Source organism: Crocuta crocuta, unplaced genomic scaffold (assembly GCF_008692635.1).
Source record: "Crocuta crocuta isolate KB4526 unplaced genomic scaffold, BGI_CrCroc_1.0 scaffold290, whole genome shotgun sequence".
Taxonomy (NCBI): Eukaryota; Metazoa; Chordata; class Mammalia; order Carnivora; family Hyaenidae; genus Crocuta; species Crocuta crocuta.
In genome coordinates this window covers 3,010,547-3,022,641 of record NW_027527429.1, presented here as the reverse complement: position 1 = coordinate 3,022,641, position 12,095 = coordinate 3,010,547, and the positions used below count along the sequence as shown (strand labels likewise).

General features: G+C 45.9%; 1 protein-coding gene across 1 annotated transcript in view; it reads left to right on the top strand.

The window, feature by feature from the left end:
* LOC144226885 (leucine-rich repeat flightless-interacting protein 1-like) overlaps positions 1-12,095 on the top strand; it is a 95,907-nt gene that overhangs the window by 51,875 nt on the left and 31,937 nt on the right. Inside the window, exons 14-16 of the mRNA XM_077758390.1 lie at positions 1,215-1,247; positions 6,356-6,415; positions 8,968-9,033. Coding sequence (XP_077614516.1) covers positions 1,215-1,247; positions 6,356-6,415; positions 8,968-9,033 — 159 coding nt within the window. The remainder of the gene's footprint in view (positions 1-1,214; positions 1,248-6,355; positions 6,416-8,967; positions 9,034-12,095) is intronic.

Genomic DNA, 12,095 nt, shown 5'->3' with positions numbered 1-12,095 from the left:
GCCAAGATGTCAAGCATATTCGTTTTAAGGTATACAATTTTATAGAAGAGGCTCACAATCTGGATGTTCAATAAGAGGGGAAGAAAGTAGACAATCAGCTGTGAATGGGATTTTCACATTTAGTCAGGTGGTTTCTACACCACTCTTCCCCATGATACGCTTGATCTAATGAAATAACACTCTTTAAAAACCATAGACCTTGAGGGACGCCTGGGTGGCTCAGTTGGTTAAGCATCTGACTTTGGCTCAGGTCATGATCTCATGGTTTGTGGGTTTGAGCCCCGTATCGGGCTCTGTGCTGACAGCTCAGAGCCTGGAGCCTGCTTCAGATTCTGTGTCTCCCTCTCTCTCTGACCCTCCCCTGCTCACGCTGTCTCTCTCTCTCTCAGAAATAAATAAAAACATATTTAAAAAATTTTTAAAAACCCCCACAGACCTTGAGAACTTGGACCGTGGAGGTAAGAGGCAGACCTTGTAACTTTAATGGGCTCAGGCCAAGCCCAGATGAGCAAGGAGGTGACAACATCGGTCCCCAGGTCCTCTGGGACCCAGACGCTCCGGCCGCCTTTGGTTGGCAGGCCAGCTGCCTGCTGAGAGGATGCTCATCTCACTCTGTCTGCTCAGGGTCAGTTCATGCTGTGCGTTTGTATCTTAGTATTCTGAAACCCTCCGTTTACAGAGTTCAAACATCAGGTCTTTTATTCCTCGACTTTCACAAAATACAGGCCTTCTTCATTCCACTGACAGTGATGGTAAACCCAACGCGGGGAGATGTTATTTTCCTGGGATTTGCATGGACCTTCTTTCTCAGAAAACCTAGATTTGGGATACCATAAGATTTCAATTTTTCTTAGTTAAAAATTGAGAGTGATGCACCGTTCCCCTTTTGTCTGATATAAATAGAATAGGTCTTACAGACGAGGAAGTCACACTGCTCACACTGCCTCAGATTTCATGAATTACAGCAACATCGGCCCTGGAAGTTTTGTGTAACGTTACCGGATTTTATAACGTCCGTCATTCTAATGCGATTCTTTTTGTAAATACACACGAGATCTGGGAGGTCCTGAAAAAAATGTAATTTTGTTAAGATTTCAAGATCGCCTGCCTTTTGTTTTCTGTTTTGTGATGTTTCCGTTGGCTTCTCCTCATTGATTTTTGGCAACTCTGTTTTCTGTTTTTTTCCTCTTCCATTCTCACGCCGACGGCCGCAGCCCGACCTGGAGTACGGGGGTCCTTACGCCTGGGTGAGACGGTGGGATAGGGATAGACGCTGAGGTGTGACCCTAACAGTGCTGTGTGACCGATAGTAACCTGAATAACCTACGCTGTTGCCACTAACCTCATGGCTGTGTTTGACCAGAAAGTCAAGTATGTCTTTGTCCAGACAGACACACATGCCACCCTGCAGACTCCCTCGGGGGCACGATGGGCTGGAGGGCAGGTGTACCCACCAGGGCCCCCTGGGCGTGTCGCTGGTCCTCAGGGCCGGGCTGGTGCCTGAATACACTCACTCACCACGCGGTCTTCGAGCACCAGCTCTTTTCCACACGCTGTGCTCACAGCTGTGGATACCAGTAGGGAGGAGATCAGATCAGGAATCCCGAAAGCCTCTGTGTTTCTTTTCAAAGATCAAGTTCAGAGTCATCCATTGTTTTCTACTCTGTCCGTTGAAATGAAATGTGCGATCTGACTCTTTTGCCAAAAAGTGCTGTTTGGGAAAGACCTGTGTTCCAGGAACAAAAACGAAGCCTTTCGACTTAAATTTGGCGTTTCCCTCTTTCATCCGTCTGCGCCCCATGCTTTCCGAAAACCTGTAAATTTCAACGATGAATTAAAAAGGAGAGGGGTTTAATCTCGCCAGAAATTAGCAATAAAGTGATTTTGTACTAAAGTGATTGTAGCAATTTAGACACGGCTTCATTTTTAGGACTTTTTCTAAAGCATTTTGGGCTTCATTCATTCTACTGCATTTCAACGTTATTTGGCAAATCTCTGGTTTTAAAATGTGTTTTTGCCTTTAAGAGGATAATTTGATAATGCCACATGTTTGCGTAGCACGAGTGAGCCCTGAGCCACCAGGGAGCCTGGAAGTGCGGGGGCACGTGATTAGGTTCAGGACGCGCTCTTCGCACAGCGTCCCACGGCACTTCACAGTGACGCCCGTCCGCATAGCTCTTCCATTCTCTATAATTCATTGCATCAGCAGCAGATTTCTAGATGTTTCGCCTTCTTATTCTAAGCTCAAAGTAAATTAGATGTAAGGGCCAGTCCCTGGGGGAATGAATGGATATACGTGTTCGCAAGAGTCAGAAACACATTTCCGATTTCATTTTTATTTCTGTTTTTGTTCTGTTTTAAAATGCAATTGAGTGCCTCAACTATTGCAGTTCAGAGTTTTGATTTTGCCTTCCTTATTTTACTTCCCATCTCCCATGCCCCTGGACATGATCTGTCTTTTGAGTCGCTATAAAAGTAATCTAACACCACTGATCATAAAAGATAGCTGTTGCCTTCTGCACGCTCGCGTGTGAGGGGCGCTGACGCTCTGATGGCCCGGCTCGGTCGCTGGTGGCACCGGGACTAATCACAGGTTTCCCCCAGAATAACTGGCCGTGATAGGACGTTTGTTCTTGGATCTTACTTACACTCTTTCAGGAAATGCCGATTGGTGGATGTCTTCTGTGTTTCGTTCTCTCTGATAGCGGTCGGTGCTCCTCTGTGTTGCTGTGTGTGACATCCACCTGAGAAGCTTATTAACACACACACACACACACACACACACACACCCCGGGCCCCAGCTCTCGGTGCTCTGATGGCCGCCTGGCTCAGGACCCCACAGTCCTAAGATGCTCACCAGGGGACCCTGATGCAGGCGGTCCGCACAGTAAGGAGCACTGAAAAATCGCCCTGTACAGGTTCCTGGGGGGCTCAGTCGGTTAAGCGTCCGACTTCAGCTCAGGTCATGATCTCGCGGTTCATGAGTTCAAGTCCCACGTCGGGCTCTCTGCTGACAGCTCAGAGCCTGGAGCCTGTTTTGAGTCTCTGTCTTCCTCTCTCTGCCCCTCCAACACTCACATCCTCTATCTTTCTCTCTCTCAAATATAAAATAAACATTAAAAAAAAAAAAAGAAAAGAAAAATCACCCTGTAGAGCAAAGAAAGTTAAACATCAGAGACCTGACTTAAGATGAAGCTGATAGGCCGTCTATGGACTTTTTATTCTGATGTGTTAGGTTATTTTTCAACTCCCCTTAGCCTGTTTTATGCTACATAAACACTTCTCCCCTCACCCACATACAACACATAAAAACTATACAAGAGGAAAAAGTTGGTGGTGTCCTTTAATAGGTCAAAGTACTTTAGAGGCACCTGGGTGGCTCAGTCGGTTATGCATCTGACTTGTGCTCAGGTCACGATCTCATGGTTCACGGGTTCGAGCCCCGCGTCAGGCTCTGTGCTGACAGCTCAGAGCCTGGAGCCTGTTTCAGATTCTCTGTCTCCCTCTCTCTCTGCCCCTCCCTCATACGCACTCTCTCTCTCTCAAAAATAAAATAAACATTAAAAAAACTTTTCTAAAAAAGAAGTCAAAGTACTTTTCACTGTAGGAGTATCCATGAGGTCCCGTGGATTGGAGAATTCATCCCAGGAGTACATTCCCCATGGCAGAATTCCGTTGCAACAGAAAGGGCGGGTGTTCACAGAGCCGTTGGAGGGAGAGTGTTTCCTGCATTGCCATGGAAAGTTAAGACAGAAATGGTGACGAGATGGAGTGCATTGCCCTCCCCACCACCCCCTGTCACCACCCCGTGCTCTGTGCTGCAGACTGCACTGGAGAATGAAAAGGCCAGAAGGAAGAGCTTGTGGGGGGAAGTATGTATTTCATAAGCAGCAACGGAAAGTCAGAGGGTTCATATACATAATATATTTTATTTATATATCATAGGAAATATACTTATATTTACTTAATATTAATATAAGTAATATAAATAAATATTAATATAAGTACTTACATTAATATTTATACATATATACTTGTATTAATGTTTACTTATATATAAGAAATACATTTTCTTACTTATTAGTAAAGGAAAAGGCATAAAAATTGTTTGATGTTAGTCTTTATTGTTATATTAATTTTTTCCAGGAATGGGTTTCTAAGTGGATATGAAAGGAAGAAGACTTTGGTCTGAAATACCCAAGTCCTTCATAAACATTTCCATATCAGAAAATCTTGTTGGTGGGAAAAGGGATTAGATTAGATTGAGTAAAATTCCTGCCTATCTCCAAAGTTTTTTTACTATCAAGTTTATTTCAGAAATGTTTTAATGTTGTTCATTGAGTTTTCAAATGTATTTTTTAATGTTTATTTATTTTTGAGAGAGGAGAGCAAATGAGGGAGGGGCAGAGAGAGAGAGGGAGACACAGAATCCGAAGCAGCTACAGGCTCTGAGCTGTCAGCACAGAGCCCGACGTGGGGCTGAACTCACAAACTGCAAGATCATGGCCTGAGCCGAAGTCAGATGCTTAACCGACAGAGCCCCCAGGCACCCCAAGGTTTCAAACTTAAAGTTAAAGGATTTGTATATACTCTTTTGTTTCATTTAGAAACTTCGAGTTGACTTGGTATTGAGTTGTAACAAAAGTAAATATATAGTTCTGTAGTCAGGGTTTCATGAACCTGGATTTATAATCTATCTGGAATTCCATGTACCCCTTCTTCATTACCGTCTTCGCTGCAGAATACGTGCTAACCAGTCTGCCGTCACCTGAGCCTGTGAACTAGGCTCCGTCATCGTGGGTGCTGGTACCTTCCACAGGCGCTCACTCTGCCATCCTGTCGGCACACGGTTCACACACTTGGCATACTCATTTTAATCTGATCAAGCCCTCACAGCGGCCTCATAAAGTGTGTATTTCTAGGCACATTTTCACAGCGGAGGAAGTGGGGGTAGCAGTGGATTAAACAGCCAGCTTACAGTCACATGATAGAGCATTGATTTGGAATTTGGACTCACCTCCACGACCCCCTGGGATTTCTGTCCAGTTTAACCAGTTGTGTGGACTTTCTTTTTCCTTTTTAAAAAAAATTTTTTTAATGTTTGTTTATTTTTGAGAAAGAAAACACGCCAGCAGGGGAGGGGCAGCGAGAGGGGGAGACGGAGAATCCCAGGCAGGCTCTGAGCGGTCAGCACAAAGCCCAGTGCGGGGCTCGATCCCACGAACCATGCGATCATGACCTGAGTCGCTCAACCAACTGAACACCTCGACTCTTTTCCTTTTTCTGTCTCGAGAGCTGGCCACATCTGACATGTGAGAGCTCTTGTCTTAAATCAGCAGAAACATCCTTCTAGAATGAGAGCTATTCTAGAAAGGCCGGGCTTTGGCTGGGGGAACATGGGTGCAGAGGTGGGAAGAGAAGGGAGGTGGGCACACACTTAATCCTTCTCTTTTCTAGGGGACAAATTAGGAAATCATGAAAAGGATCCTCAGATTTCATTCTGAAAATTAAAGTGGGAAGACAGGATGAATGAAAAGCTAATATAGAGGGGCGCCTGGGGGGCTCAGTCAGTCAAGCATCCGACTTCAACTCAGGTCACCATCTCCCAGTTCACGGATTTGAGCCCCTCATCGGGCTCTGCACTGATAGCTCGGAGCCCGGAGCCTGTTTCAGATTCTGTGTCTCCCTCTGTCTCCACCCCCTCCCCACTCACACTCCATCTGTCTCTCAAAAATAAACATACATTTAAAAAAGGAGAAAACAGGCTAATCAGAGAATCTGCCCTCATGAGAAACATTTTTTCCGTGGTGAACTTCTGCACTAAATTATAGATTGAACAGAAGCTATTTCTGAATCTTCTGAACATAGCTTCGCAGTGGGCTGTAATTTTCAAGGACTTAACCCTGAGAACCAAAAACTGAAAACTAGTTGACGCGGGCCGAGGCAATACCCCTCTTGCCGATGGTATTCGGGCCGCTGAAGAACTAGGACTTGTGGACAGCACCGTAAAACCAGAAACAGGAAATCCTAGGAAAGCGGCTGTACCTGTGGCCGCGTGCCTCACCCCGCAGGAAGGGCTGGGCATTGCCTGCCATCCGAAGGTGACCCGTACTTCCAAGTATCAGTAACTGGGCGGATGGGATTGGCTCCAGGGTCCGCTTCCCCCCGAGTGGTAGCTGGGCAGAGCAGAAGCACGGAAGCATCTAGGGGCACGCTGAGATTTGCATTGTCCTGGTTTCGTTGGTCATTCGCTCCACTAAGAAAGCCCAATTTATACCCAACATCCCTGCTGATGTGCATGTGTGTCTTCCTTTGTATCCTGATGGCCGTTTTCTTCTTTTCTCCGTTGAAACAGACAAATGGTTATGAAGGAGAATTCTATGGATCACAGTCCCTGAATAGAAGATCTGGCAGGGTTAGTATAGTAAATTTGCATGACGCAGAATTCAACCAGGTCGCTGCAGAGCTTTAAAGACAATTTTGCTAAATTTAGCCTCTGTGTGTGTGTGTGTGTGTGTGTGTGTGTTTTCTGTGTGATAACGGGTCTCTCCCCACCCCCGACCAAGCACTTGAAAGAATGGAAACTAACAGTTTTCAGCTGGTAAACATTCTTAGGATGTTAGTCGTCTAAACATTCTAAGTCCCAGTGTAAGAGATGGATGTTAGAATCTCTTCAGCTTGAAAACTTGTAGGATTAAATTCTCGCTCTTCTGTTATTTCGTTGCCCTGGGTGTACATGCATAATGTGTATATTAGGTATATTCAGCTTTCAAATATAGGTCCATCCCACATACTCACCCTCTGTGCCCACCTCTCCCTTGTCATGTTAAGGACACGTATGTTCGAGTCTGTGTTCTGTTGAACGGTGGCCGTGGAATGCTCCCAGGGCAGGGGTCAGAGACTGCAGAGGGGCAGGGTCATGAGTGCTCGGTGGTGAGAGAAAGGAAGAGGGGACGGACTGACATCAGGACACAAGTGGGGAGCCCTTTGGGTCTGGCAGGGAGGTCACAGGGGACTTCACGAGGTCAAACTGCATACATTCTAATGAAGTTTCATGACCTGCCGCACACCAGTTGTACACTAAATTATCTAAAATCTTCCTAGTCCTACATTTGCTTTACATTTCTTCTTATAGTTAATTTTACTAGTTGTATAATTAGTAACTATTTCTTCTCATTTATCTCAGTTACATAAGGAAAGATCCTATCTACACTTGAATTCTATCTTCAGGTGCCAGTGGGGTTACCCAGGCCTATTTTAGCTTTCTGAAACTGGCTGATGAGGTTTTTAGCCTCACATCCTAGTAAGGATTGCATTTGCTTCCATTTCATCTAAACTGTCCTCATTCCAGACTGCAAAAACCCTTCCCATTTAAAGGCTACGTCTTCCTATTTATGGTTTTTACATTGACGGCCTTTGGATTTCCTCCAGTTGTTACGTGTTCCTTTAAGGTAAGGCCGCTGTCTGGGGACAGAAGCAAGCGGCATGCCACTCTGTCCCCTGCACGTTGTTTGGAGCTGGCTTTACAGGACGGGCTGCGGGACTCTCTGCGGCCCCAGACTGCTTGTTGGGTTGTGTTGACTGATGAGCAACCTTTCCTCCTAGAGGCATAGCTTTACCATAATCGATCATAAAGAATGACTGCTTAGAGCTGGCAGTTCCTTGAGAAGTTCCATCATCCACTCTTTCTACCCAGCATCCCCTTCTTCCCTAGAAGACCCCAGACAGTACTAGGTAGCGTCGGTGAGCTCTATGCCTTCCATACGTCCGTATTTCTCAATCTTTGATTTTTCCGTTAAAACAGTAAAAAGGTGCCTTTTGATTTGGTTTGAGATTTAAGTAATGCCTCTAGAGATCAAATGCAAAAGAGCTTGCTTATAAAAGTGTTCACCGCAGAGTAAAATTGGACTTAAAATGGATTTAATAAACAATGAGGGAACAGACGGGTTGAAGCACCACGTAACATACACACAACGCAGCGAGTCCTGTAGGGAGATCCCAGAGCAGCGTGAGGATGAGCTTGGAGAAAAGACTGGAAGGGAAAGTTCAGAGATGTCAGCAGCACATCTGTGGGGAGGACTAAGATAACCATAGCGGCCAGAAGGGTTTGGAGGCACCTGTTTCCTCTGTGAAGGGATCTGAAGTCTCCGTAGGAGAACGACTTTGACCGTTCTGATGAGCGTTTTATGCCTCGTGTGTAACGTGCACACATACCGCCTCCCCATGACCTTTATAAAGTATATGCCGCGTCTCTCTGGAGACGGCTGCAGGTCTGTGGCCACCTCCCTGCAAATTCGGCTGAGCTGCAGCCCTAAGGAATGCTGAGCTAAGGAAATTGAAAATCTTGCAACAGACATCATCTTAGTTACCTAACAAAGTATGTAATTAGGAAAGTCCCCGGTGGGAAGTTACATACAGGTGGCTCATCATGAGATTGAGTGAGTAATTACGAACAATTCTAGAGCTGAAAAATTGCAAAAACCGGTAAGAGTCAAACCACGCGACACTGTGGGGACGGAAACACTGAACTATAAAATACGGCTCAGGACCTCTAGTCATTAAGGAGTTCTCCTGTAGCAGTCTTTTTTTTTTTTTTTAATTTTTTAATGTTTTATTTATTTTTGAGAGAGAGAGAGACAGTGTGAGCAGGGGAGGGTCAGAGAGAGGGAGACACAGAATCCAACGACAGGCTCCAGGCTCTGAGCTGTCAGCACAGAGTCCGATGAGGGGCTTGAACCCACGAGCTGTGAGATCATGACCTGAGCTGAAGTCGGACACTCAACTGACAGAGCCACCCAGGTGCCCCCAGAGTGTCTTGATTCTTAAGCTACATCAGTATTCCTAGAGCACGGATATGGGTGTGACTATATATGGGTGATTTTCTATTTGCCTTTGACGTGGACAGGCAGTGCTCTGGGGGACAGTACGGAAGTGCGCACCACTTACAGTGTCTTCTTTGATTCTCAGAATTCCAGCTACAGTGGCTCTGAGGGCAGATTCTCTACCTTGTCGTCAGCCAGAGAGGAGACGTTGGTTGGTTTTCATTTAAATCTTTCACATCCTGTCTTCAAAAATCACAGGTTTTATAGCATGCAATCTCGTGTGTGAATTCAGCTCTCTTTTCATTTTTCATGTCTATTTTGCGACTTTTCATTTGGGCGGATGCTAAAGTCAGTCTGGGGGCAGTAATTAACATGATGCATTTCACTCAGGCTTACCCCACTGCCTTGCATTTGAATCCCTATTTGCATTCAGCTGGGTACAAGGAANGGGGGGGGGGGGGGGGCAGGAATAAGAAAACTTTATCGTTCTTTCCTTGAGAGTGTCTGAAAACAGAATTGCTTTGCAGGGTGCATGCAGACTTTGTGGCAGTTTCTGAGGGACCGACTGGACTAGGGACGAAAACCACATCAAATCCAAATTCAAATGTCTGCACAGCAGAGTTCATTCCCACAGTTTAAGGATATGCATCAGTGTCGATGGGCCCAAAGATTTCTAAATTATGCAAGAGTCCTAAGACAGAAGGCTTGTTTGTTTTCGACCAGGTTCATACTCACTTAGCAAACACTAGAGAACTAGTTTAGGTAGGGCGATCACAAAGATAAGTGGGTGAGATAGGTCAGTACTAGGGAAGCATTTACTTCTAGAACAGAAGGCAGACCCAGCTACCAGATACACTAGTACAGCAGTAAATTGGACGATAGGGAGAAATGGGTGTCGTCACAAAGGATGTGAAGTGAACCTCGAAGAGTCCACGGGAAAAATAAACAAATAGAAACTTAGCCGGTAGAGCCAGTAATACCTGATCCTTCCTGCTCTCCTATCGCGCCTCCTCCCCTGCCTCCTTTCTTTCCTGCGCAGGGGACTCCAGACACGGAGCCAGATACCCCCTCAGCTTGCTTGTCCACTTTCCAGACTCCCACTGCTGCCTCTCAGCCCCGTAGATTACTAAGTACTCCATCCCTTCTTCCCCAGTAGGTGAATTTTGACTGAATACAAAATCAGCTGTAATCGCCCAAGTATTGGTGGGTTTCGCCATCTTGGATTTTTTGCGTGTAGTGTGTATATTCAAAGGGAGATTTTGCTGTTCCAGAGAGCACCATGTCATTCAGAAAACTTGACTTCCTCCTCACTTTTTGAGTTGAGATACTTGCTCTGAAGTAGACGATGGTGTTAGATATCTAATATGCAGGTGTGAATTATTCACCGAAGTTCAGCCTGTATCTGACTCACTTAAATTCATTTAAGAGAAACAACCGACACTGGAGTCAAAATTAGAGCCAAACCATTCAAAACATAAATGTCAGAACTTTCCAGAGGCCACATATCCCCACCCTTGTTCTGCCTGAGGTCCTATTTTACTCACTGACCCACAGAATCTTCCTGATAATTACTGTGTTCTGTAGGTATTATATCTATTCCTGCAAAACACATGGGCTTGTTTCATTTTAGTTAAGTCTAAAACAGAAAGATGCTGAGGTAGCAGGGAGTGTTGAAGACGCCTCTAAGTACTTCTCCAGTCTTCCAGATTTGTCAGACCCACACCCTAGCATGGCGGCCACAGCCGTGGGCGCTTTCTCCCCCTTGGCACTTTCCACGTCTCACAGAGGAGTTGACAAAATGGCGTCTACACAGAGTGTTCGCTCAACCACTGGAACACCTTTCAATATTTGTGTGAAACGTTAGAAAGCTTCTCCCTGTTCCGTCCCTCCCCACCCCCAGGGTTCCACTCTCCTGCCTCTCAGGTCATGTGGATGTAGCTTGTGCAAGACATAGGAACGTTAGGCACAAGTTATGGGACCTTGAAGGGATGGCGAGATATCTTCAGGTGCCATCAGGTTACTTGAAGAAGCCACTTCATCTTCAAGGACTGTCGCATGCTTGGACGATTGGTAGAACACCCCCAAGATGGCAGTCTGAAGCTACTGGCTTCCTCAAGGAGCCTTCCATTTGGATAGAACATTTTATTTGGGGAAGCGATGTATATGGTAGCACTCCCCAGAAAGGTACCAACAGTGTAGACTGCTGGTCGCAGAATTTGATCACTGAATCCATGCCGTCTTCTGGGCATCCTGAACACACATGCATCGTTAGGTAAATACCTAAGGAAGCAATGCCGGGGAGCACATCCAGCGAAACACCTCATTACATAAAGTAAAGGTTGATATCTCTGCCGTCTTAGTTTTGAATGTTTCCCTCCAAGCTTTAAAACTTAGAGCTCAAATTACAAAGACCTTTAAAACCCCCGTGGTCTTGCTGTCAGTTGAAATTTAATGAAATGTATTTTTCCTTGGTTTGGTCCCGTGTGCTAGTTTTGTCAATTAACTGGTCTTTTTTTCCTTCTGATCGGCCTCCTTTCTCCCTCCTCCGTACCTGCATGCCCTTAACCGATTTTGTCGTGAAAGGTGGTTGTGTGTGGATTTACGAAACCATCGTACCTTCGAGGTGAGACGAAGCTGTGAGCCCTCCTCCCTTCCTGCCCATTTTCTCTGATTACAGGGACTCTCCTGCTCCGACCTCGGGCTTCCCAGCGGTGGTGGTGGTCGTGCTGCCCTGTCTGCCCAGAGCGGAAACCGGGTCTGTGCTCTTCCTCGTCACCCGCTTCCTTCCCTCTTTCCTTCTGTGGGGTCACCTCACCCTCTGACCAAATGTACGAAGATGCTTCAACCTCTTCCGTGTGAGGTCCAGAGAGCAGAGTTCAGCAGGTGTTTCATTCGGCTGGACCAACTTGCTAAGACTTTGGTCGATGTTTTAAGACATTATCAAAATCGTCGAGGACCTTATATAGAAAAATAGAGGATTTAGCAAAAAGGAGGCTCTATTAAGTGTACATTTCCAAAAGCCCAGGTCCAAAGAATTGGTCTCTTGGGTCTCTCCTCCTTTTCCAGCAATTGTTCCCCATCTGGGGTTTCATTTGTTTCTTTAAAAATATTTTTCTCTTGTAAATGTGTCCAGGAAGCAATTTGGAAGCCTTTTGTGCCTAATCTGGCTCCTCCATCTTTGCGAAGTGGGAGAACAGCCCTATTTCTTTGGCTCAGCCTCCCCGCTGCTTCCTGTTTTGGTCTCCCCGCCCCCCCGCCCCCCCCAGGCGGGAG